Source organism: Thunnus maccoyii, chromosome 4 (genome assembly GCF_910596095.1).
Source record: "Thunnus maccoyii chromosome 4, fThuMac1.1, whole genome shotgun sequence".
Taxonomy (NCBI): Eukaryota; Metazoa; Chordata; class Actinopteri; order Scombriformes; family Scombridae; genus Thunnus; species Thunnus maccoyii.
Genome location: NC_056536.1, coordinates 16,015,270 through 16,041,885, shown reverse-complemented (window position 1 = coordinate 16,041,885; position 26,616 = coordinate 16,015,270). Strand labels below are relative to the sequence as shown.

At 40.7% G+C, this 26,616-nt stretch overlaps 2 protein-coding genes across 5 annotated transcripts; both read right to left on the bottom strand.

Moving 5' to 3' along the window:
• Positions 1-2,345: 2,345 nt before the first annotated feature.
• On the bottom strand, positions 2,346-9,478 carry asb8 (ankyrin repeat and SOCS box containing 8). Of its 3 annotated transcripts, none has more exons than XM_042410368.1 (4): positions 9,374-9,478; positions 7,774-7,984; positions 7,578-7,682; positions 2,346-4,679 (listed from the first exon to the last, which is right to left on the bottom strand). In XM_042410368.1, the coding sequence occupies exons 2-4, from the start codon at positions 7,900-7,902 to the stop codon at positions 4,044-4,046; spliced, it is 870 nt and encodes a 289-aa protein (XP_042266302.1). In that variant the 5' UTR covers positions 7,903-7,984; positions 9,374-9,478; the 3' UTR covers positions 2,346-4,043. The 3 variants fall into 3 exon arrangements, with proteins under 3 accessions (XP_042266302.1, XP_042266300.1, XP_042266301.1); XM_042410366.1 differs by lacking the exon at positions 9,374-9,478 and adding an exon at positions 9,132-9,357; XM_042410367.1 differs by lacking the exon at positions 9,374-9,478 and adding an exon at positions 9,050-9,138.
• A 1,403-nt stretch (positions 9,479-10,881) lies between these two features.
• LOC121896079 (la-related protein 4) lies at positions 10,882-26,254 on the bottom strand. Of its 2 annotated transcripts, XM_042409725.1 has the most exons (17): positions 25,444-26,254; positions 21,802-21,919; positions 21,288-21,446; positions 19,671-19,755; positions 19,424-19,560; positions 19,236-19,339; positions 19,038-19,148; positions 18,899-18,952; positions 18,582-18,791; positions 18,047-18,150; positions 17,785-17,826; positions 14,918-15,151; positions 14,739-14,793; positions 14,491-14,649; positions 14,259-14,398; positions 13,919-14,147; positions 10,882-13,564 (listed from the first exon to the last, which is right to left on the bottom strand). In XM_042409725.1, the coding sequence occupies exons 1-17, from the start codon at positions 25,561-25,563 to the stop codon at positions 13,154-13,156; spliced, it is 2,472 nt and encodes an 823-aa protein (XP_042265659.1). In that variant the 5' UTR covers positions 25,564-26,254; the 3' UTR covers positions 10,882-13,153. The 2 variants fall into 2 exon arrangements, with proteins under 2 accessions (XP_042265659.1, XP_042265660.1); XM_042409726.1 differs by lacking the exon at positions 17,785-17,826 and having other exon boundaries at positions 25,444-26,253.
• Between the last annotated feature and the right edge of the window lie 362 nt (positions 26,255-26,616).

The following is a 26,616-nucleotide window of genomic DNA, read 5'->3' as shown; positions in this document are numbered from 1 at the left end:
GATAAAAACGGTTGGTTTTGACAATTTTCTTTAAATTTACAAACCACTGGCTCAGTCATACTTACATACAAATTATATATATATATATATATATATATATATATATATATATATACACGCACACTATATATTCCTATTTTTGGACCATATTATCTACAACATGTGGGCAATACAAGAACTTCAGTACTAAAAAACAAGGGATCCATACACACATAAAAGTACATGAGTGTATGACGGCAAAACTAAAGTGACTCCAATGGACATAACACATACCATAAAAATACAAAATACCAAATTATATGCTTTATTCAATTATGGAATAGCGGTAATAGCCTTCAAGTAGAATAGCTTTTTGTACTTTTTGACTCCTACTCCATTACATTTCAGTAGAACTATTGTACTTTTTATTATACACATTTATTAGACAGTTACTTTTTACTTTTCAGATTAACATTTTACATAAAAACATACAATGCAATATTGAAGATTAAATGGCTGGTTCCCAACTTTTTTTGACTTGAGACCTCTTACAAAAAAGCTATATCTATTTGGGGCCCCTTGTCAAGTTTCAGATGTCACTGCATGAGTTGTTAGCACTTCTCTCTTCAAAGAGAGATTTCCTCTCTAAACCTAGCAGGTGGTATTATTTGAATAACTGTTCAACACCCAAAATAAATGAGTAAAACTTTCCAATATTAGAGATAACAGAAAAGTTTTTAAGAAAAATGACAAATTTTGTAGCAGAACATTTTCCTTATTTTCAAAATGAATCATCTTTTGCATTGATGTACCAGTATTAAAAAATGAATACTGTAATATATAATATTATAGCAGTCATTGGGGCATTCGTCCACAGAACGAGGTACTTTTACACTTGAGACATAAAATACATTTTTGTGATAATGCATCTGTATTCTTACTTAAGTAGGATTTTAAATGCAGGATCTTTACTTGTAAATTACTAATTTTACATTGTTGTATTAGTATTTTTATCCTAACTAGAGGATCTGAGTACCTCCACCACTGATGAGATTATGGAAATTCAGTATATGTTTGAAAATGCATAAACTATTAAAGATGAGGCCTGCTGATGTAATATACAGAAACTGTTACATTACAATCTTCCTTGAATATACAAATTATATTGAACGTCTCATTTGGAGGCTGTTTTATGAGCCAATGATTCAGAGACAAGGCTAGAGAGACCCCCGATGGATAATTTGAGAACTGAATGTGCTAAAGTTAACTTTTGTCTTCCTGTCAAGAGACGGACTGACAGATGCAATCTGCGATTTCTTGGCAGTCTTAATGTTTTGCCTTAGTTCTTCTCTGGAAGATTAGATATTTTTCTCAGTATTAAAATAAATATAAAATTCCCTTTGTATTATGTCAGCTCTTGTATCAAAACTTCATTAGGGGCCCACACTACATTTTTGCTCCAGAATTTGACATTGTTTGGATAGAGGTCTGAGTAACAGTCCTAACTGAAAACTTATGATGCTGTTTCTCATATTTGAGCCCCTCCAGCCCTCTCATTGTAATGACTGTGCTTCAGTCTAATGAATCCAGTAAGACTTTAATTACACCAAGAGATCGCAGCTGCATTCAATCCTAATCACTAACCAGAGGGACATTTCACACAGTTAAATGTAATAATGGAGCCTTTTCTTCACTAAATTAACATTCATGCTTTTGTATATATGTTTTGATCCAGGATATAATGTGCTATTACTAAAGGATTTTAAATTCAAGCATGTTTTCAGTGACAGAGCAGTATGTGTTCCTATTATTCTGACACAGACATTGCCATGATGAATCTTACAGCTGTATGTAAGCTTTGAATATCAAATGTGTTGCACCTTGTCAGCTGGTTTGATAATCAAAACAAGGAGACTCGATCATAAAGTATTAGAGAACACGTATCAGGCCTTTTTTACACAACACATTTTGACATGTCACAGCAGGAAAAGCACAGGTATAAATAATCAAATTAATAATGCCTGAATTCCATTTAGCTGCTTCAGTTTCAGGGTCCTGCTGTTGTGCATGCTGGCTCTCTAGTAGCACCGTCACGGTTTACTGAGACACTTTAACAGAACACAGCCATCGTTAACATTATTAGTAACACGTGTGCTTTTCCTAAAGTCTGAAAGGTCTATGCAAATAAATCCTCAACTTGGTCAATAATATGAATATGACAGTGTTTCAGTAGGATTTCATAGCCTTCAACTAGACTTTTAAAGGAGTAATTGTCTAATTATGATCTGCTGGATGTATTTTAGCTGTCTGGTTAAACAACTTAATGAATTCACCTTTTTTGTGAAGAATGGAGAGAAAACATTGAATGGAATATAAAGGCATTTACTTTCATTACATTGACAAACAAACAAACAAACAAAAAAACACTTGTGCAGGTGTACACAAGACATGATCTAAGAGAGAATTTTTTTTTTTACATCTGCAGAACAAGAAAACAAAATCAAGCACAGAAATGGTCAGATTTTTAGACAGATGCCATAAGAAACTTAAATACATTTTGCAAGGTTATTTAGAGAATCTTAAAAAGGACAAAAAACTTAGTAATCATGCTGCTTTATGGTTTCTAACATTTAGACATTCAATTTAAAATATTTTTTAAACATATGCTGCAAAATCTTGGACCAGTAAGCACCCATGATAACCCCAACTTTTGCAAGTTAAGACTGAAGACACCCATTGTAAAAAATAAAAACCTTTTATTCCTCCTTGGCAACTGCAACCTTCATCAAAGTAAAGCCCAAATTAATTCTAAATCACACAGGACAGCAGGCATGTTGACATCACTTTCATCAGTGTTTAACATTTTCAGTGGACTGGATGGTGTTTTTTTTTCCTCAGTACTGCAAAAATGGACTGAGGTTCACTGGGACGTCATTGAGAGAAAGACGGCCACTCCAACTATCACACAAACTACATAACACTCGTTCCTGAGCTCTACTTCAGGAATGACATCCTCTGACAGAATTACTGGAGAGCCTCCATCATTAGACATTAGCCCTCATTCATAAACCTACAGTACCACTCAAAAGTTTTCCATTCACTTCAATGAGAAATTGTCTCTAAACTTTTGACCGGTACTGTATCTTACATTTAATCTTTTAATGAGGTTGATAATTTTACCATCAAACTCAATATTTGACAAAATTTTCCTCATGCTCTGTGACAAACCATAATAGCATAATGTGTTCACTCTATTCAAGTTTTAAAATGTAATAATTAACAGTTATTGTGAATTTTGCATACAAAAAAATGAATATGCTTACTTAAAATCTCAAAGATGCACTGGCTCTTTATGACCATGTTGAGAACAGCTGGATGACTTTTTTTTTTTTTTTTTTTTTACCCTCATTTATTCAGGGAAGTTTCACTGAGAGGAAGCCTTTCTTTTGCAGGAACACCCTGATCACATTCACACCTGGAAGCTGCCCAGTACAACCACAGTCTGATCTGCTGGCCACTGAGCAGCTCAACTGAGCAGTTGGGGTTAAGAGCTTTGCTCAAGGGCACCTCAGCGGTGGTAATGAGAGAGGGGGAAACGCTGCTTTTTCACTGTCCCCACCCAGAATTATCTTATCCTGCCAACCCTGATAGGTTCTTTCTGTACTGCATGCAGGGTGGGCTGAGTACATGTTGTTGTGTTAAGAGTTCTTTTTACCATGCAGGGAGTTACCAAAAACTGCATAATTTTAAGATGTTTTTATGTAACAATACAAAGATAATGCACTAGTGCAGTTTTGCTCCTACAGCTGAAACTGATCAGATGTACCAATCTGAAATAAAATCACAGCTCATTTAAATGTTGTGTAACCACTAGATAGTTTAAAAAAAGACATCTCTCCCGGTGCATAAGTCTGTATCAACTTGCAAGAAGGTTTGATAAATGAGGGCCACTGTCAGACAATATCCTATAATTCAATGGAGACTTCCTCGCCAATAAATGCTGTGTGGTGAGCCATCTAATGATCAGCCAGTGAGGTCTGAGAGCACCCAATGGTTTCACCACCTCAGTCTCTCAGCAGTAGATAGTCTTTGATAGTCTCTGGTAAAGGAAGCTCTTTAACAGCAGTAGGGAGGAACTGCACTCCGAGACTCTGCCGGACAGCGCAGCGTGCCAGAGAGCGAAGTGAGGGAGCGTGAGCCACCATGTTGGTAAGCCTCGCCAGCAGCTGGGGATCCTTACTAAGCTCCCTGGGAAGGGTGCCGTCAGCTCGTCGGATCTCAAACCGCCCTGCTGCCCGACACAGCAGCTCCAGGCACTCTTCCTCCTGTTCAGTGCCCAGGCCCCGGGCCAACAGGGCCACCAGTCGGGAAATAGGGGTCTGGCCCTTCAGGTTGGTCACATGGACCTGGGCTCCGTAGTCTAATAGCACTTTGACACTCTCCAGGTTGCCCTTCATTGCTGCCCAGCTCAAAGGTGTGTCATTGTTATAGTCCCGGGCATTGGGACAGGCCCCGCTCTCCAGCAGGGCTCTTACACACTCTGGGTTATCTTTGAAGGCAGCCCAGTGAAGTGGAGTGTCCTTGTTGCCATCCAGGGCATTTGGCTGGGCCCCATATTCCAACAGCAGCTCCACGCAGCTCTCATCCTTCTCTGCTGCATAATGCAATGCTGTGCGGTTATATCCATCCAAAGCGTTTACCTGATAAGGAAATTTAATGTAATGAAGAATCTTATATCAAAGGATTTGACTGGCAATTTCCTACATTTTTTTTTTTACTCTCAACAAATCTCATGTGCAGACCCAAACCAACAATGAACTTATCCTACTTAGAGGTATTGTGTGTGTATCTGAAGTCTGATATGTTGTAAGTCGTCTGTGCCGTAGACCTCTGTTGTCCAAAAAATTATTAAAAACACATCACTGCACTGGGTGAGAGCGGTTACCATAGCTTGTTTAGAAATGGCTCTAAAGAGTAAAAACAGAGATAAGATATTAACCCTCAGGAGTGAGGTTCTGAGCCGTTTCTAAACAAGCCATGGTAACCGCTCTCTTCAGGGACGAAGGTACATGTCACCCAGTGCAGCGGTGTGGCCCATTGACGTGTTTTTAATAGTTTTTGGACAACAACGGAGGTCTACGGCACAGAGGAATAAGATATCAAGCTTTGGATATACACACAATAATATGCACAGTAAGTAGGATGAGTTCATGGTTGGTTTGGCTCTGCACATGAGATTTTCTGACAATAAGGAAAATATAGAAAATTGCCTGTCAAATACTTTAAGAAGTTAACAATACTGCACATGCTTAAATTGCACAAGCGCAATGACCACCACAAGTCAAGTGCAAAAGTACTGTGTGAAGTGGAACATCGTGTGAAGGGTGTTGTAATTTGGGTACCAACAGGCAAAGGAAATTTCAAGGTCAAGAAAATACCAAACTGATGTGGAGCTACTTTCTACCAAAGAAATAGTCCCAACGAACACTGTTCACAGTAATTATCCAGAGTAACAGAGACACAGTTTACTGTTGCTGTTTAAATGTTATTTTCAAGAGCCATGAGCTCAACAAACTAAATTAAATTACATTCATCTCTTTTATGTTGGGGTGAGGCAGAAATCTTAAAGACAGATATCTCCAAACCTGACAAATTTAACCAAGTTTATCCGCATGGCCAGACACCACAAAAGGTAAAAATGTTTTTTCATAATTTGAATGAACCAACTCTTCAAGTTACTATACATGCTGGTGGTATACAACGTTTTCATCTAGTAACTGCATATATCATCGACTGGTCGATTAGTTGGTCGATATGCTCTCGTGCGACTAAATTCTCATTGGTCGAATAATCTCTGTGTTACTTTCATAAGGAGAGGAGTGCTACATCAATAACTTTCCAGGATTAATCCATTATTTCCTGCGGCGGGAGGGACAGACTAACAAATAACCTGTGAAAACTTGTTGCTTGTTTTCACAACTTTGAACTCACCCAACCTAATGAAGACTGCTGGATCTAACTGTGCTCAACGTTTACTGAGTGTTAACTGAACGTACTGAATGTTTACTGAATCAGCGTTTCTTGTGTAATAATATCAACGAACCCCCGCCAGGCCAAAAGATATTTTTTTAATGCCAAAAATAACGCTAAATATCGGTAGCGTAATAGGAATAGGGCAGTGCTTAGTATGTTTGCGTAGCGAGTGGGAAAGAGCGGCAGGGAAGTGACGGTGAATGCGAGCGGAGCAGAGGAAAAGGTTAGCGGTAAGTTCTCAGTCTGGCAGTAAATGTACAATACAGACTAAAGTGTAACAGTTAATAAATGCGAAGAAGTCAGGTCTGTTGTTTCCCCAAGTGCTGGAAAAGTGAATGGGGTTAGCTCATTAGCCCAAAGTTAGCAACAATAGGTTAGCCTTAAGGCAAAACGGAGAAATGTGAGATCTATGTGCATTCTGTCCCGTTACATCACCCCCCCCCACCCGCGACTAATCGATTAGTTGAAGATTATGTACGATTTCAGTCGACCAAGATTTTCTTTGGTTGACTACAGCCCTACTGGTTTCACATCATGTTTGCACAGTATGAAACTCAACATTCAGAGATGGATTCCTTCACTGAAAATCATGCTCAGCTTTACTTTTCTTTTTTCAAATTTTCACTATCTGCAAATACGTTGCAGATAGTGGTCTTACGTAAGATGCTGTAAATTCTGAGCAAGTTCTGTTTTGAAAACTTATCCGTTGATGTGTTTAAGTGCGCAGTGGAAACTGCAACATCTCACACTAGAGAGTTGGGTGTTAAATGTCAACCTTTTAATGCAAAAAACTATCAAATTCTTAACTCATAGTTTGAGCCAGAGCTGCAACGATTAGTCGATTAATCAATTGGTTGATCGAAAGAAAATCAGCAACTATTTTGATAACTGATTAACTGTTTAGGTCATTTTTTAAGCATAAATGCCAATAATTTGATGGTTCCACATCCTTAAATGTGAGAATTTGCTGCTTTTCTTGGTCTTACATGATAGTAAATTGAATATGTTCGTGTTTTGGACTGTTTATTGGACAAAACAAGAGATTTAATGACGCTACTTTGTGCTCTAGGATATTGTGGTTGATATTTGTCACTGTTTTCTGATATTTTATACAAACGAATGATCAATTAATAGAAAATAATCGGCAGATTAATTGATAATGAAAACAATCTTTAGTCACAGTTCTAATTTGAGTTCCATGTTTGTTTACTGTACGTCCTCCATATTTGATTTTCTAACAACACAGTTTGTGCATCTATGTTTTTTGTAAAGTCACTATTCGGCTTCAGATGTCAAAGCTTTCTTGAACACACCAACAAAGAAGAATTTTAATATCTGTTCCTGCTAACACCTGCATTGCCGCACAAACATGGCGTACTGTTGAGAAAAAATAAAACTAAGCTTGATGTTCAGTGTCATGGATTAACTATCACGAACAAGGTTAAACCCTCTACAGGTTGACTTTAATATCATACTGTGGCTGTCTGGAAGGTAGGACATAAATCTAAAATCTTACGTCATGCTATGGGAAACGGTTCCATGTGTAGGAGTCATCTATAACATACCTCTGCCCCCTTCTCCAGCAGCAGCTCCACACAGTCAGCATCAGCGACCATACAGGCACAGTGCAGGGGCTTAAGTGTGCCATGCATCCGGTTCACATCGGCTCCCTTAGACACACAGGAGATAATGATGTCAATAGATGTGATAACACTGAGATACTATTCATTTGAAGTGTAACTGGACGACAAACAGACCTACCTTACGAATGAGATCCTCCACATTGTCGTGTGGGAATGAGCGGATGGCTGCGATGGTGCGGATGAGCCGCTCGGACAAGGAGTATTTACTTTGAATGCTTTGCATGATGTACCACATAGTAGAGCTCATGTGTAACAGAGGACCATGGCACCCGAGCTGGGTGACAATACGGCACGCTGAAACGCCGTTTTCAAGAAGTTGGAGTTAAAAGCTGAAAGACACAATGGAGATCCAACAAATTTAAAAGGCCCCTCATGTGTTTTTAGTTATTTTGGGTGATTGGAGCTCTTCTTAGGTAGTGGCAGGGAGTGTATGTCATGTGACTATTTCAATATTACGTACTGTAATGTCTTAACATAGAAATGCATTTATTACGCCACCATTTTACCAGCATGAGTTTGCACAATGTGATGCTGAAATATGTGCTGTAAAGTATTTAAAGGTTTAGATGTGACCAAAAACGCACATAGAAACGTATTGTATATTTTAGTGTAAAATTAACTGATACACTGGTAGTATATACTGTAATCAGGTTTGCTGTGACGCTTTGTATTGAGTATTGGGAGATCAGCAATAGAGTTTATCGTTAATACAACCTCTTTTTTAAAAAAAATTCACATCATATGAAATAGAAAAGAATCACGATTTCGAGGGTAACTTGTTGATCGTCGGATCAAAATGTCATGCAATCCTGAAGACAGTCATGAGGACAATTATGTATGATTACTTATATTAGTTAATTAGAAACATGTTTTACTTCTCAGATTTGTTCCATTCTTTGTTCATAATCACTTTCAGGTCAAAGAAATAATATCAAGCCAACATCGCTCCACCAATGCGATCTAAATAGTAAATGCTTACGCTGTGATGTTTGACGTTATTCTGCTGTTTCTACTCGACAGTAACATATCGGTTATATCAGTAACTACGGTTGTAGTAAGTACAATGACTGACAATTAATGTTAACTGAGCTCATTTGACAAGAATGCGCTCCATAACAAAAGAAAAACTGAAGACAGTCTGCTTCAATAATGTACATTTTACACGTAGTGACAGCTTTTGAGAATAACAGATTAGCGTTCATATACAAATCGCAAGAGCCACCTGTGTAGCAAAGCAGAAGCTGACAGGCTGGTTTGGAGTAAAAAAAAAAAGATCTCTCTGGCTAAATTTACAGCAGCAGCTAGCAGCAAGTTAGCTAGCTTAGCAAGCTAACGTTAGCGTCAAGATGCGAGGAACAACCGACACAAGAAGATGTTAAAATCAGATGACATACATTTCAAAAGCCTGAGGATGTGTTTTGAAGTGTTCCTCGCAACAACCATCGATGAATTACCGATGCTGATGGGGTAACATACCGTTTACGGTGCACGGTTTGAAGGGCTGACAGGTTACCGTGTTGACTGTTTGCTGCTCATAAACACTGCACGTCACCGCTCGTGGCCACGCCCTCCGCCTCGAGCTCGTGTTTCCCCGTATTTAAACCTGACCGAGCTAACGGTTGCTGCTGTACCCTGCGATAACTTCAATTATCTTGATGTTTTCTTTGATTATCGGTCTTCACGCAGTCTGACTGAGGGCCCCGTCGTTGGCTACTTACTTTCCCAATATAGGCATGTATGTATGGCAGCACCGCAGGCATCCAGCCGCATGCCGCGGATGCCTTCAGCTCATGTCCATGTTAAGAATCGCCGCCGACCAGAGGAGAGACTCAACAAGCGGCTTTACAAATCACTGAGTGACGGGTCAGGCAGCCCAACAAGCCTCCAGCAGGCCAAAAACATTGGTATTTTCAGTGTTTCTAATAGGAAAGTTACTTTCATATCTCGCCCAAGAACTGTGGACACTTATTCTCTTTTTTGACAGCAAAGACTTAGAATTAGACTAGAGCTGCAACTAACGATTATATTGATGAACAAGTATCATCTTTCGATTATATTTCTGATTAAATCATGAGTTCCCCGAGAGCCCAATATTGTTGTCAAATTGCTCGTTTTGTCAGCAACACTCCAAAACCCAAACATTCACTTTACAATTATAACATTCAGAGAAAAGCAGCAAATCTTCTCATTTGTGAAGCAAAAACTGGAACCACTAAATGATTTTCCTTGATAAATGACCTGAATGCATACTTTTCCAAAAAATATTTAATTATTAATTAACTTTTTGACTAATTTACAAATTGTTCCAGCACTATATTAGATAAACATCTGGATCCAGACCTTCATTATCCAGCTACATATTTTGATTTTGGCAAATTTGATTTTTGACAAACATTTTTTTTATAATCGATTAAGCATCTAAGTAATTTTTCAATCAAAAATACCAAACATTTCCTGCTTCAAGCATCTTCGTTGTGAGGATGAGATGCTTTTCTTTGTCTTATGGGATAATAAACTGAATATCTAAAGGTTTTGGACTGTTGGTCGCACTAAACAAGAAAATTGAAGACATCAGCTTGGGCCTTACGAAAGACAGACAGATCAATCCATTGATTGACTGAGAAAATATGTAATTGATCACAACGAAAATAATTATTAGTCGCAGCCCTACATCAATTTGTCTATAATTGGATGGTCCACAACTGAGCCCCAAAACAGCCAATGTTGGGGTCAGAGTCCTGCACAGGTCTAAAACTGAGACCCGAGCCCTGCTGATACTCACATCTTCAAGACCCAGCCTGACTGAATCCGACTGCTTCTGTCAAATCTGAGAACCACAACCCCACCTAAAGCTATATTTTGGCTTCATTTAATCTATTAGTGACCTTATGACCTTTACCTTTCTGCAGGATTCTAGCAGGATTGTTTATAAGACCTGTGTATCTACATGCGACACATGACGCACGGTTGCAAACAGAGAAATATGATAAAAATACATTTAAAAACGACACAACTTAAAATCTGACCAAAACTTTATCAAAACGGCCTCGACTGGATCCAAACCCCTAAATCTTCATCAGGCGCAGATCAGGTAGCAGAACTCCAGCGGGGGGAGGAGAGGTGAGCTGAAGACACCTATAAATTCAGAAGGGCTTAAAAATGATTCACAGTTTTGTTGATTCTGTGTACAAGCACAAGATATAAGAAAGACATGGGACACTAGGGAGCCAAATCAAAATAATTTATTTTTGGTGACATTTCATACAGTTCTAGGATTGTGTCTCAAACACTTGGTTGATCAATTACTATATTTCCTTTTTGCCACCCCAACCCAAATTAAACAGAAAATAACCCAAACATATTGGGGGGAGGGGAGGGGAGGGGAGGGGGGGCAATTCCTGTAGGTATTTGCAAGCCTGTCAACATCAACCATATGCTTCTAAAATGATTTCACATTACTCATGAGTAAGATTATTTTTTTAAAAACAAGTTAGTGCATTTCTTTAATTATACTAAATCACTAGCTGCTCATACTCATTAATGAAAAAAAAGAAATAACAGCCCCAGTGATTGGTTACTCATTTTACTGCATTACTAAACCCAAAGTCAATGCATCAAGTATTTTCTCTCAGCTGACATCTCGAACAGTATATAAATGTCATATGCGTAATTTTTTTTATTTTGCCAATGCGATTTCACACAACTTTGGGGAAACCAGCCTACCAAGATTGGGAGAAAAGCGTTGCGCATCAGAATTAAAATAAATAAATTTAAAAAGCAATACATACAGTGAGTCAAACTTCAAATTCTAAGTCAACCTGTTTTGTTTTTCAAATTTAAAAAAAAAAAAAAAAAAAAAAGGAAAGAAAAGAAAAAAAAACAAAGACAAAAAAAAAAAATAAAACAGCAAACTCACCCTAAAAGCACAAAACAATCTGGTGGATGCCTGCTGTCAAAAGCCTCCCTCTGTAAATTCAGTACTAGAACAATTACATTCTCCCACACACGTTTCTAGTGAAGGGTTATTACGAGATAGCATAGGCAACTACACCTCTACAGTTTCTTCAAAATCCAGTTTCACTGGGCCAAAAGTTTCCCCAAGACTACATTATTTAGCAGACCTCGTCAATAAAAATCAAAACTTTATCCTAGCACACTATGATCGTAGGCAGCTGGCACATAGCACGTGAAAATGTCCCAATTTTCTTTATACCCACGACTTGGCTGCCAATTATTATGTAGCTATCATCCTTAGCTAACAGCACTCTTCAGTCTATTTTTGACACTATGCCATTGTTAAGAACAATTCACAGATATAAGCTTAACCTGGATATCCTGTGATGATGTAGAAAAGCCAAACCTAAAACCATCAGGCGCGCTGAACAGTCAAATCTTACCATTAAACTATTCTTTTTTTTTTTTCTTTTCTTCTCTCCCATGGAAAACGTCACCCTACTACCCAAACAAACATGTAAACAGAGAACCTGACTGATTATCAAACATGACGATGAATCCACTGGAGTTGGGTGGATCCAAAAACGTTTCAGAAAGATAAGAGATAAAACTTAACATGAAAAACTTTGGACCAGGCTAGCAGGTTCACCGTGGCCGACGGGCCAGTGAGCACCCCAAAGTGGATTTTTCGGGCTTCAAACAAAACAAAAAAAAAAAAAACCACACACCTTGACTGCGGCGTACATCAACAGTTTCTGATATCTGACTGATACAATTTAAGCCAAATGATGAACCAGGATCAAAATACCACCATAGAACACATTTCATTAATATACATTAGAAGACCTCACTGTCCGCGTTTCAGGACAGCGATTCTGAATCTCTGATGTAAAAATCAAAAAAAAAATCATCCATTTCATTATGTCAGTGCAACAGCATTACTGGAGCACTTCAATCATTTTGTTTAACAATCAATGCATACACAGACATCAGTCAACCCCTTCAGTCATACTTGCAAACCTAAGCACACAAGGAAAAAAAAAAAAACTGATCTCATTGCGTGTTAGTGATATCTTTGTATATGTACATGACATATATGCATGTTCTTTTCTTCTTAGTGCATATTGTTCTTGCAGACCAACATCTATTCTTAAATCCAAAAGAAAAAAATGAAAAAAAAAAAAAAAAAAAAAAAGGTAGAGGGCCTTTTACGCGGCCCAGGATCCCACCTCTTCCCTAGCAGAGCGTAAATGAGACGGCCTCCAGATAAATTGCACTTAAATTCTTTTAAGCATAACGCCGGAGGCCAAAAACAAGATTTTTGTTTCCTTTTCAAATCACTCGTTAAAAGTTCTTCAGGTGTCATTTTGCCCATTAGTCCTGGATGTCCCGGTCCTATCGTCATTTTAAAAGCTTTTCTGTGGACAAGTCCCAGGAGGGAAGGTGGCTACCATAATGTTGTTGCTTTTATGTTATTCATTTTTATATAATTATATATATCCATGTATATATTCATACATCTTTTTTCTATTCTTATCAAGTTTTTACTTTGGCGATACTGGTGGGATATTCTGCTCTTTGCCAGTGTGCCTGTAGCCTCCCTGCGGGGAGCTGCGTCGGGCCATAGGCGGCCGCCTCTGGTCCCGGAACTTGAGGCCCCCAGTGCCTCTGGGGCCATTGCTGCGGTGGTAGCCTTGAGAGTCACGTTCACGCGGTGGCCGGCTCTCCTTGCATTCCCATCCGCCCTCCCTGTCGTGGCTTTTCTCTTGCTTGTCTCCAGGACCACCGCTGGAGCCCGGCTCCTCGGCCTTGTTGACGCGCAACTCGCGTAACGGCTGGCCTGATGCAGTGCCGGAGGAAGCTGGTGCAGGGGCTGCGGGGGCTGCGGGGGCTGCAGGGGGGGGATCCTTGGGTGGCCGTTGGCATACCTCGGCGTAGCTGAGCTTACGGGGCTCCTGAACCAAGGCAGAGAGAAGGCACAATTTTAAAAGATGCAACACTCACTTCAATGAATTCAAACTCAAACATGCATACAATTCATTTTTATCATTCCTCATCAAACCCTCAGATCTCATAATCTTAACGCTCATCGGGGTAGGAGTGAATGTTCTGGACTTTGGTGGGAAAGAGCAGAGAGATAAAAAAAAAAGACAGAAATACTGAAGGAGAGTGACAGATAGAGGAGGGAGAGAACCAAAGCCAGTCAGTCCACTTCCTCACTTCCCTCTATGCGCAAAAGATCTCATCATCGGGAGGACAAATATGCTCAAGTGCTTGCTTGATGAAACTACAAAGACCCAGATTCTCACCTGTGCAGGCGTGGGAATAGTGGCTGGAGCAGGGGCCGGCGTGCTAGGTGTCGCTGGCGTGGAGGCAGCAGAGGGCTGAGGCCTGGAGCTAGGCACAGGCTGTGTGGAGGAGGAGGATGAGGAGGAAGAAGAGGAGGAGGGGTTGATGGTAGTTTGAACAGGTGCACGTGGGGTCGCTTTTGGAACTGGGGGCTCTGCCCGTTCAACCCTCTTCTCCTGACGAGTGATACTGCAAAACAAGAGTTCAGACCTTCAAGTTAACATTTTAGCTGTAACACAAGTGTTTGAATCTATGCACCAAATATCCCACTTTAACTTATAATCACTGAGAATGTCGTACCCAGGGGCCGAGGGTCCGAGTGGTTGTGTAGCAGGTTTCGGTGCTGCCAGGGCAGGACTTGAGACAGCCACAGCCTCCTCTGTGACCGGGGCTTGGCCTGAAGCTGGACTCACAGTGGCTTCTTTATTGGCTTGTTCTGTCTATAAAAAGCAAAGCGACATGCACATTACACCTCTGAAGTCCCCCTCTCAACAATCCTGTCAGTACAGTTACAGTATAGATTTCCTCTCACCTTGTCCCTGTACAAACCGCGTACAACATCTGACATTCGGTTTTCTAGCACTGGCTCTCCTTGTGTGCTGACCACGCAACCGGGAAGAGGGGGGAAATTGGTAGCAGCCAAGTCAAACTTGGGAGGAGAAACCTTGACCTCTGCTAGCGGTACAGGCCTCTGAGAAATTAAATTGAAATGGTGTGAGATGGTTCATGTTTCAAATACAACATATATACGTTTTATGACAACATAAAATTGCCATTTACCGTAATCCGTTCATCTTCTCGCCTCCTCCGTGTTCCTCTGTAAGTTGTGCTCCGTCTGAAATGCAAATAAATCATCGGTGACTCAACCATAAGTCAAGTGTCACTGATCAAGTCTCAGGCCGGGAGCAGCGGCCATTACAGTCAGGCACAAATCTGACAGGAACTAAAACATGGTTTACCTTCCACGTCCAGCCATGCCGCTGTCATCGCTGGGGTCCAAGGATGAGGAGGAGGAGGAGAGATGTGAGAACGCCGAGTTCAGGTCAGAGGCAGTCTGGACTGAGTTAGTGGTGGTGGCTGCAACAGGAGTGGGGGGCTGCGGGCCACGCAGTCCAGTCAGACTCTCCAAGGGGACAGGAGTTATAGATGCTGAAGTCACCTCGTTTGTCCTCCCCTGGGGCTTCACGTGGTTTCTGTTGCAGTGGGAAAAGGTGAAGATCACCACGGTAAATATTCAGTTAAAAATACTCTGAAGACATACTGGTCACCAGTGTTTCCTGTACAGCTTTTTACTTGTGGGGATGATTTTGGCCCACGAGAGACCTCAGGAATAAACTTCAGGAGATTACACAGACCGAACTGGTGATTTTTACATGTAAAGCTTGTAACCATTCTTCGAAATTTAAAGGTCCAGTGTGTAGAATTTAGTGGCATCTAGCGGAACGGACTTGTTAGAAATGGAATATAGTGTTCATGAGTATGTTTTAACCTCTTAAACTCCACTAGGATGCCAGCATCCCCAGCCGACATTACTGTCTTTCAGAGGCTGTGGCGGGCTCAGCTTTAAAGCTAGAGTGAAGATATGAAACTAGAGGATCTAAGGCATCCATTAGTACCAACAATGTCATGCTAGCTTATTGGAAAGGGCGATAAATGATGCACCAAAGTTAGGTTAAATTTGGTATGGCCATTTTCAAAAGAGGTCCCTTGACCTCTCACTCTTCATAACTGAAGGAAAATGGGTTCTGTGGGTACCCACGAGTCTCCCCTCTACAGACATGCCCATTTTATGCTAATCCCATGCAGTCTGGGGCAAAATGTTAATCCCCACAGAAGCCATTTCATTGTAGTGAGACCATTTTTTGAAACTTGACCTCACTGTATAAAATGACCTATTGTGACCTCTAGGATAATCACAGCCTCATGAAATTTTACAACGCCAAACTAGAGACCTGCGGGGGGGAGGGTTTGAGCAATTTCCAGAACAGAAGTGCTCGCCATCGAATTGCCCCCCTAAAAAAGACAAACATGGATCTATGGTAGGGAGGGGGGAGTGGAAGAGATTAGTGTATAATCCCATGAAAATAAGAATCATTGTGTTGTTTTCGTTAGCTTAGAATGAGCCCTTTATATCTACAGAAGGAGCAGGTCCCCTTCCACAGAGCCCACCTTGTTGCACCGCCATGTTTCGACAAACAAACAAACAAACCAAAAAGTGGCTCTAGAGAGGGCCTGTTGCGTTTTTTTCGTAAGGTTCGCAGCCACCATAGGTACTACTACATGCTTGGAAGGGGGGGAGAGGGGAAGTGTATTCAGTTGATTGCAATCTGCAACCTCACCACTAGATGCCACTAAATTTTACACACTGGTCTTTTAAGATCGATTTCCTGCTTTCAGGCAGCTGTTGGTACCATAAGGACATTTGTTCAAGAATACATATATGTGAGTGTAATCTTTCATCTTTATGGCTCAGAAAATGGTCAGCAGCTATGTGCAGCTGCAAATCCAATTTAATTGGCTACAACATGTAAAATCACTGTATCGTCCTTTAAGAGGGACTCTTGTTTGGACATTAATGTCATTACACGAAGAAATCTGCTCTGTAATCGTACTGGTTGTTGGTTGGAAGATGGAACAGACAGCAGTAAGCCTGTATAAAAAAATGCAATTGCTATTTGTTGGGGGGTCCAGAAACAATTTTCAGATGATGGTGGTCATTACACTAAATATGTTTCATGGAAACACTGGTGGTACCAACCAAACTTGATCGTTTGCTGGAGGAATAAGACAGCATGCTGTGTCCTCAAGGTAAATGTGGAGACATGCAAGGGGGTTCTGGACTACAACTGTGCTCATGATTGGTTGAAGCAGTGGAGACTTTTCTATAAACACACACTATGTTTGGCTATCTGCAACCAATCATAAACTCATTGAGAAGAGCTGACAACACCCAGGTAAGGCAACTAATATCTTAATGTACCACAAATAATACTTGTTTCAAGTTTCAAATTGCAGAAACCTAGCAGCACGATTCACAGGTTGATGTTCTCATGAGTCTTTGACCCTCAGATCTCATAATCTGAACGCTCATTGGGACGGGAGTGAAGCTCCTGACTTTGGAAAGGAAGGATAGAAAGAAAAGGAAAAGATAATAAGGAGAAAGAGAGAACCAAAGCCAATTACCCCACACACCAGCTTCCCTCTATGCGCATTATGATCTCATCATCGGGTCTGACTTGGGAAGAGTCCAGTGAGACATTTCTTTGTGAAGTTGCTGTTTCACCACATAAACCAACATGCAAAGTTGTCATCTCTTTGCAACAAATTTGAAGCTTACAGAATAAAGCTTGACAGCTAGACTACACTCAAAACTGTCAGCATTTCTTTGTTATAGCATATAAAAACACATGGCATATGGTAATGAAATCACTGATGAACAAAGCAGCAGTAAAACAAAGGAAAAAAACTACGGACAAACAAAATGGATGGTTAGTTGGGATGGAGAGAAACTGTTACATGTAATAATGTAAATGCAAAGCGGATATTTTGGAGCCAAGGTGGTAATAACTGGATAATGCCAATTGCTCAAAATCAAATAGCAGCTGCTGCTGTTTAGTAGGCAAGCCTACATTTATCAAATGACATGACAAATCCAGGATATCCATTACTCAGCAACAAACATTTACCACACTGATGACAAGGATTATGGCCATAAAACTCTGACGGGCAGAAGGCATGGGCCCTGTTATGGATTTAGTCATTTGGCTGCAGTATGGTAAGAGATGAGGGTAGCAATGAAGCTTATTGTACAGTGTAATAGTGGTACCTGAAGGCATTTATTACATTCTTTCTTGAATAGAGAGGGACACTGTGGGGACAGTAAGAAGACAGGGAGTGAAGAACAGTTCCCTGCAGGGGTTACAGTATCTTTAGACAGTTTAATTATAAATGATCCGATGTTCACCATTTAACATCATGCAAACAATGAGACAAGTGGTAAAACATTCCCATTAGAGTATGTGTATGCAAATATCAGGCTTAAAAACTTACAAATTAACAAACATCTGGGGGGGGGATAAAGTCCTTACCGGTTTCTATTGAATGGGCGAGTGATATTAAGAGAACCGGAGCCAGTTTTGTAGTGTCCAGCAGAGCCGAAGCCATTCACAAAGCTGCTGTTGGGAAACGGTGCCTGCACAAGGAGAAAAAAAAAGTCAGTGTTTACGCTACACACATTACATTTCATATAAGAACCTGAAAATAAATTGACTATCATTTGCTGTATGTGTTTGCTCTAGGTATAGAACTGCTGTAGAAAAATACAGAATATTTCGACTAACTTGTTAAGCAAAATATTGTGTGTTTAAGTCTACTGACAATTGACATTGACTCATTTGAATTCACTTGATGCATTTATTTTCAGACGTCACAACAAACAAGCTGGCAAAGACTAGCAAGATTTTCTGCAGGTTTTTCGAGTGAAGATGGACTTGTGTATCATTCCAACTACTGCTGGTGCACAACTTGCATCACATTTTACACACTGAATGTTAAGATGCAGAAAATCAATAGTAGTTGGAAAGGAGGAGTTCGTATTAGTGTGACAAGTACAGCATGTCTCACCAGAGGAGTTTCAAAATACGGTGTGGGCGAAGGCGTCCAGGTGGGAGGTACGATGCCGTAGACTGGGTACTGCTGCTGGGGGTAAACATGCTGCATGTAGAGTGGGGAACTGTACTGGGACTGGCTCTGGGACTGCTGGGCGTACAGGCTGCTGTCCATGCTACGGTAGCCATTCTTTGCAAAGAATGTGTTGATGGCCTTTATCCTGGCCTGTCAGTGTGGAAAAACCAGGAAAAGGGGAAAGAGTGAAATCATTAAAAACTGCCTCATAAAAAGGCATTTCCAAAATTGACAAAGGGGTTGTAAATTTATCTCACCATGATGGGTTTTCCCTGAAATGTTTTCACTTCCTCTCTCAAGTATTTGTATGCCTAGAGGAGCAAAAGACACAATTATGATCATGGTACAACATTTCAACTGAAGAAAGTGAAGAAAGTGAAATTCAACTGGAATTACCTGTTGAGCATCCGTGTCTGATTGGAATGTGATGTACCAGTTGTTGTTGTGTGCAAACTCGACACTTATCACCTTTGGACAGTTGTCATTTTTGAACAGTGACTCCACTTCCTGAAAAGATAAACAGCAAGAATTGTGTCACACTTGATCTAAAACATCAGCTTCATTTAACAGTTTTCTCTGCTAAGTTAGCGTTACCTCAACAGGTGTGGTTTCAGGGACCTCCCGCAGGATGATAATGCACCGCTTGTGATTAGGACGCACTTTCTCCCCTTTCTCATCCACTTGTACCATGGGAGAAGCTGAGGGAAGACAGAGGTAAATTCAAGGTATTTCAAATCGAGAGACATCACAGATTTCTACGTTTTCTTAAACTTTCCACTTACATCTCAGCACATCCAGGATGAGGTCCATGTCAGTGGTGAGGACCTTGATGCCCTCCATGCTGGCGATGGTCCAAATGGGGACAAACTGGTCGCTGTCCATCTGAGACATCAGGTACAAATCCTTCGAGAGGTTTTCTCTGAATCACAAAATGAAAAAATCCATGAAGATTAGTCTTCTCTTGATCTGGGGAAAACAACAAGTCCACGACAGTTTAAAATAAGGTGTTTTTAAGTGCTTGACTCTCACCTTGAGAAATAAAACTCCAGTTCTTTCTTTAGAGACTCGCGTAGATTCTCAGAAGAGATCGGCTGTTCTTCAGTTTTGGAATCCACTGGGAACCAAAAACACAATCAGTCAGTTTTTCTTCTATATCAAGTTCTCCTGCACCACACACACCTTTCAGTGATTAAGGGGGTAAACCCACATTTGCCGTTGGTCGCCATTTTGCATCTCATCAACCCTCTTGCCACCCTTTGATGTGGCTACAGCTTTGACATAAATAAATAAGTATATGATAGGCCCGTCACACCATTACTTTACAATTATTGATAGATTACTCTGCAGTGACTTCCAGACATTTTAAAGGTGCAGTGTGTAGAATTTAGCGGCATCTAGAGGAACGGACTCGGCAGAAATGGAATATAATATTCATTAGTATGTTTTAATTAGTGTATAATCACCTGAAAATAAGAGTTGTTGTGTTCTCATTACCTTAGAATGAGCCCTTTATATCTACCTAGGGAGCGGGTCCTCTTCCACAGAGTCCACCATGTTGCACCACCATATTTCTACAGTAGCCCACAATGGACAAACCAAACATGCAACCATAGCTTCTCCTACACGCTTGAAGGGTGAGGGGAGGGGTCGCCAGTAGTTTGCAATCTGCAAGCTCACGGCCAGATGCCACTAAATTCTAAACACTGGACCTTTAACCATCTCAGAGATACTTGAGCAGGACCGAGTGTAGATCATGTGAGTAATATTTAATAACGAGGAGTACAACTGAACCTGTGAAAACAGTTTTTAATCATATTTTCTGTGGCTCTATAGTGGTTGTGGTTCTAAAGTCTAAAAAATAACCCTATTTGATTGTGTCATCAGGGTTGTAAAAGCGCTGGATTTGGAGACTTTAAACTTTTAATTTAAATCCTGTGTTTCAAACTAGGCATGCAGAGTTTGAAAGACGTGGGTCTTTATAAAAGATGCTATCTTGCATTGTGGGTACTGTGTGTTTTACAGTGTTTTTTTGACTTTACCCCTTCAAGGAACAGGTCTTCTGTGAAACGTGACTACCAGTCTAAACAGGTCTAACCACGCTTGAATGTGTGTTCATTATCCCCAGTTAAACACAGGGTTTGCTTGTGAAAGTGGTACATGAAGTACAAACAAATGTACAGGTCAGATTTGGGTAAACAGTCTGTGTGTGCTCTCTTTCACCTTGCTGCTAGACAGATTTCAAAGTTGAACCATGTGCCACGGAGAGCCAGCAAGTCTGCACATTTTCATTCCAACCAGCACAGACTCTACCCACTGATTAGCACATCATCATCATCATCATCAGTGAAATCACCTGCTGATCTGATCAGCTGGGAGAATGAAAACCTGCAGGCTCGTATAGGTCAATGTGCTGCTATGGAAAACAAATTTGTGAGGCAATACTCACAGGGTATTATTGTATTTCAGCTGTGGAAGCCATCAGCGTCTGATATATGTTAATACAGTTTATTGACTCGGCACATGTGAAGTTTTAGATCCCATCCAAACTTTATTGTTTAGATGAACTATTAAAACAAATAAATGTATTGAAAACTGAGTTGCAGCAGCAGTTGGTGTGTGGAGACGGCTCCATGTGATGTGACTGACCTGAGGTCCCTGTGGTGGACTCAGCGGGGGAAAAGCCCAACTCTGGAGGGTCCATTCCATTTACTGCTATCTCAGCTGTTGCTGTGGAGCTGCTGTCATCCAGGGCCGTGAATCCCACAGTGTACTGCTTGCACCCAGCAGACGACGGCTCAGAATAACCTGTGAACAAGGTAAAGAGTTTCAGTCAGGGATGATTCGCCTTGTCTATTTGTAAAGTCCATAAATCCCTTTGTCCCCCTTGTTTGGTTTGGTACTGTGTGTTTGTGTATATATTAATAGTGTTCATATGTGTATAAATACAGTCAAAAAACGTAGTTGCTGTAGCCGGTGCTGACTGAAATATTAATAGACATGGATGGGAGCTAATGCTGCACCAAACCCTTCTCATAATGTCCACTTTTCCAGAGAAATAGTTTGTTTTCCCACATTTTAAAGATCTAACTGTAATAAAATCATACATCAATTATTAATATTCTGATGGATATCTAATTGGGCTGATAGAAGTGTGTCTCACCCTCGCTGATGTCTGAGGGGGGCCAATGAGGACTGTTGGTAACAGCCTCGCTGGGGGCCACGGGCATCTCCTGCCACACCTTGGCATTTGGGTTCAAACCGGCGCCCTTAGAGGTGACCTTCAAAGCAGAAACAGCAGGTTTAAACAAGTTCAATATATAAACATTAAGAACAGAATGAGGATAGTAGTTTAGGTCAATCAAACATTTCAGAACATACACAAGGACAAAAAAACAATATAGAAAATATCTGTCATGTGAAGCTGTTATCTGCTGCAATTAACAGTTGATTTATATTTGAATAGATCTGAATGAGACTGATGTGCTGCATCTACAAATGAGACCCGCACAACACTGAGCATCAAGTATTTAATATTCTCACTGCTTCACCTCTGATTTGCCATCTCATCTCTGGATGGCATCATACTTGTTCACGTCAGAATTAATTAATATTTTGAAGAATTGAGCGAGGATAAAACACTACCAGTACACCGACAGTATGATCTGTACCTTCCCAACTCAGCTCATTAACATTCATTCATAGAGTAGTAAGCACCAAACATCTTCACTGCATTAAATAAACCTAATAGCTATTGAGTGTAAGCCCCTATGGCCTTTAAAGAGCACGGGAAATCTATGATCATCAAGGTGGAAATCTGATGACAACATGATAACTTGATCTAATTATGGCAATGGATTTGGAAAATATGAAGCAACGAACAATTTAAGATCTAGTTCTCCAATGGAAAGTATTTTGATCTCACTATCATGCTTCCACAGGCCAAAAAGAAAAAAAACACACTCTAAAGACAACAAACTCATCTAACTAGAAGAATTTTAACTAACAAATGTGTAACCAGTTATTTTTGCAGTCTGGTGCACTCAAATGATGTTTGTCAGAAACTGGGATCAAACATTACACTGTACTGCATGAGTGAAAAAGCACATCCGCAGTCACAAAAGTGTAAACATATCAACAAAAACCAGGCAGCAATGACACACAAAAACCAGAAGATTTAACGAGATGTTACACACTGTGATCTCCAATGATTTACCACGGAGGACAGATCATGCAGGTTACAGCCAAACCAATCACTACACCTGCTGATTTCACTCACTACTTCAACCTTAAATTGGGGGGCACTAAGTGAAATCACCTGGTGCAATCTTTGGATGGACTCAGTCCTGCATACCATTGGGCCTCCATGGCATATAATTGGAAACCAGAGAAGTACAGTGAAGTGTGCCCACAGGGCCCCATGATCCCCTGTTGACAAAAGAGGCTATTAGCCTGTTAACCTCAAGGAGGAGAATGACTGTAAAACATTTGCATGACCAAAATTTTACGCAGTAATAAAGCTGTTGGTAAAACTAGGTAAAAACAACTAACAATGTTAAGACTACTACTGCTATTACTTTGAGTTACTTTCACCAATTTTATTTTTAAACGCACATTATTCAAGGGTAGGATCTGCATATCAGAGGAGCTGTGGGCTGCAGGAGAAATCCTGACCCTGCAGAGATCTGTGGCCAGGAATAGACCACATACTGTACATATAAAGGCACACAGGTGCTGATGTGATGCTGGTATAAGCCAACTGAGTGTTGTGATTGTATGCGATCGAGTGGATGGCAGCTGTACATTGAATCGCCAGTAACTGGTCAAATTTACCAGCTTCTTTTGACACTGGCACCTGCAAATAGATCCACGTCCTTTTCTTGCAGAAGCACTCGGCCTGACAAGAACAGCTGCTGGTCACAATGTTCCTCAAGATACCAGTTACAGAAGACTGCATGAGCCACACAACGAGGCCTCGGTGCCATTCAAGAGAGTAATCTATCAATCAGTCAATCAAACTTCGTTTGTATAGCACCTTTCGTACAGGTTAGTGCACTTTAAAGTGCTTCACAGATGACTGACAAGCTGATAATGAGACAGAACAAGTGTAGACTGTAAAAACAACAAAAAAAAGACAACAAAAACAAAAGAATTTGATAAAAATGCGCACGAGAATATAAAATGATATAAATGTAATAAAATAGATTTAAAATCTCTTATAACAGTAATAGTAGTAAAACAAACATATATAAAGTAGTAGAGTGAAATAAAAACTAGATCAAAACACTATATAAAATAGATTAAAAAGACAAAAGAAATAAAATCAATAGGAGGGATAAAATAGTAATAATATTAATGATAATAATAACAACAGGATAAAATGAAATATTTTTTTACAACAAATACAATAAAATAAGTGATTGAAATAAAGTAAATAATGTCTATAAACTATCCTTAATCTGAAGCCGGGCTGAGGAGGCAGGTTTTAAGTTTACGTTTAAAGATTTCAAAACTTCAGCTGCGCTCAGACCTTCAGGAATAAAAGTTAAAAGCTGCTTCACCAAATCTTTCAGTCCTGCACTTCGAAACAACCAACAGACTCCTGCAACAGTGTGAGGACTTTAAAACAGGTGTAGTGTGTTGTCTCCTTCTGGTCCTGGTCTGCACCTGGACTGCAGAGTTCTGAATCAGCTGTAGCTGATTTATACAGTTTTTGTGTAGACCAGGTAGGAGAGCACTACAGTAGTCCAGCATGCTGGATATAAAAGTGTGCATTAGTCTCTGTGTCACTCTGAGACAGAAATGGTCACTTCAGCAATATTTCTGAGGTAATAAAAATCAGATTTTGTGACAAACCACACATGAACATTATGGTTCAGATCTGAGTCAAAGACCACACCATGTTTCTTTGCTTGTTGGCTCAGGGTGAGTCCAAGGGAATTTAATTTTACAATCAGTCTCTCTCTCTATGGTTTATAACCTGTGACTAAAATTTCAGTTTTATCCTGTTGAGCTGTAATAAGTTGTGTGACATCCAGACATTAATACCTAAAATAAACTGTGCATACAGCATGAACATTTATGCGCTGCCGTGCAACTTGACACATGGTTACAATGCATGCTTCTGTGTTACAGGCCGTCGCAAGCCAAGTAATGTCAGCTGACTGCGCTGCGCAGCACAGGCCGGGTGTTTGCAACGCATGCCACTGCGCTAGCAGGGTTAGCTAGCAGCTGCGATTAGCTAACAGAAACGTTTGACTGAATGAACGTCTGTCCGCCAATAATCGAAGCATCGATCATCTACAGTTTAAAAACAACTCAATCACTGCTTCTCCGCTTCACGTAGCACCGCCGTAATTGCACAGCTGTGTCATAAGTTAACTTACAGGCTAATGATTACTCAGCAAACTCGTTACTTAATGAGCTCGCTTGTTCCAGTGGAGAGCTAAGCTAACGTTAGCTAGCTGTGTGTCAGGAGCTGCAGTGCAGATCTGGATCCTCATAAGTCAATAATTTCTTTTCTGTGCTGGTTACAAGGTAACTTAGCAGTCCTACAAGTACTGTTGTGTGCTGTGTCTGAGGCTGTTTTCGCTTGGTGATCAATAAAACCTCACAGTTAAATAACTTCCAATCATTAAGTGATTACTCGACTGGTCTCAAAGTCAAAGCGAAGCTGAAACTTGTCGGTTTAAATGCGTCTTGTGTGTGTTAAAAGTGTCTGTTGTCTAATAAACACCGCAGAGGAGGCGTACAGGTCTCCACTGAGCAGCAGCTTATCTCTCCAGCGGCTGCAGGCCTCACTCACCATGCCGCCGGACCCTCCCTCGTTCCCCGGCGGAGTCTCGTCCTTCCCGCCGGTCCTCGGTCCCGGCTCGGCCTCCTCCTCCTGCAGCAGCGGCGGCTCTCCGCTCTGGTCTGAACTCATCAGCCGCTCCTGACTCACTTCCACCCCGTCGTGTTGTCCCGGCCCCCGCCTGCCACCACCTCCTCTGTCCGGCGCACCGGCCGGGCTCAGCAGTCAGTCCGGCTCTCCTGTCGGATCTCGAACTAGCTTCCTAGCAGCTAACTTAGCAGGTGTGCTGCAGACTGAAGCTATCGACCTGAGCGTGCTGTGGAGCACCGTCAGCTCAGCGGATCAAACCTGCTACGATACTAGCAGTGTAAACAAAGCCAAACCATGACTCTTCTCAGACTTCACTCCCCGCTGGCGTCTCATCAAACATTACACCGCACAGCGGCTTCGTGAGGCGCATTCCTGACCGGGCGACCGGAGCGGACACTGGGGACACGCAGCTCTCCTCAGGCAGGCTCACAGTCCGCCGACGTCCCGGCTGCCACCGCGAGGTCCCGGTGACCTCTGCACAAAACATTTCCTCTTCCTTTTCCGGATTCACGCTGTAGTTTTTTTTCTACCAGCATGTTTTCTGCTGTAGTAGAGTCTGTTTATCTGCTTGGGAGTACACCAAGTTATATTAACTACAAGGGCTAATTTATTTGTATTTAGAATTATAAAATATATTTTTTCTACTTTTATTCTAAAAATGATTATACATAGATTAATTCAAGCCAGTCTGTGAACTGGTGTTGCACCATGGTGTTAAAGGTCCCTGCAGACATGTTTTAAGATGTATATAAAATACTCTATTTTGAATAATAATCAGTTTCTGATATGTTTTTTCAGTTAAAAGTTAAATTACCTTGTTGATTACCTTAAAATGACATCTCCTTCTCCCTCATTAATAATTCCAGATTCTATAAATATGCAAATATATTTCGTTTCAGAAGTCTAACTACTACAAGATGTCTCCTACTTCACTGTAAATTAAAAGTAAATTCTCAGTGTTTGTGCACTGGAGGCTTTAAGTTTCCACATCAGACTTGTGTAAATTGAATATTGGACCAGGATTGGCCTCCAAACTAGTTGTGATGTCACAGATATTACTCGTACGCTCACTCCTTAAAATCAGACTTTCTGTAA

What these genes read in the sequence shown, in the direction of transcription:
- asb8 (XM_042410368.1), bottom strand. Translation starts at nt 7,902, where the DNA reads ATGAGCTCTACTATGTGGTACATCATGCAAAGCATTCAAAGTAAATAC. An exon ending in TGGAGGATCTCATTCGTAAG is followed by an intron (nt 7,683 to 7,773) that starts GTAGGTCTGTTT and finishes TGTGTGTCTAAG; the next exon opens with GGAGCCGATGTGAACCGGAT. An exon ending in TGCTGGAGAAGGGGGCAGAG is followed by an intron (nt 4,680 to 7,577) that starts GTATGTTATAGA and finishes TTTCCTTATCAG; the next exon opens with GTAAACGCTTTGGATGGATA.
- LOC121896079 (XM_042409725.1), bottom strand. Translation starts at nt 25,563, where the DNA reads ATGAGTTCAGACCAGAGCGGAGAGCCGCCGCTGCTGCAGGAGGAGGAG. An exon ending in GTCCACCACAGGGACCTCAG is followed by an intron (nt 19,756 to 21,287) that starts GTCAGTCACATC and finishes TTTGGTTCCCAG; the next exon opens with TGGATTCCAAAACTGAAGAA. An exon ending in GCGGTTTGTACAGGGACAAG is followed by an intron (nt 14,399 to 14,490) that starts GTGAGAGGAAAT and finishes TGCTTTTTATAG; the next exon opens with ACAGAACAAGCCAATAAAGA.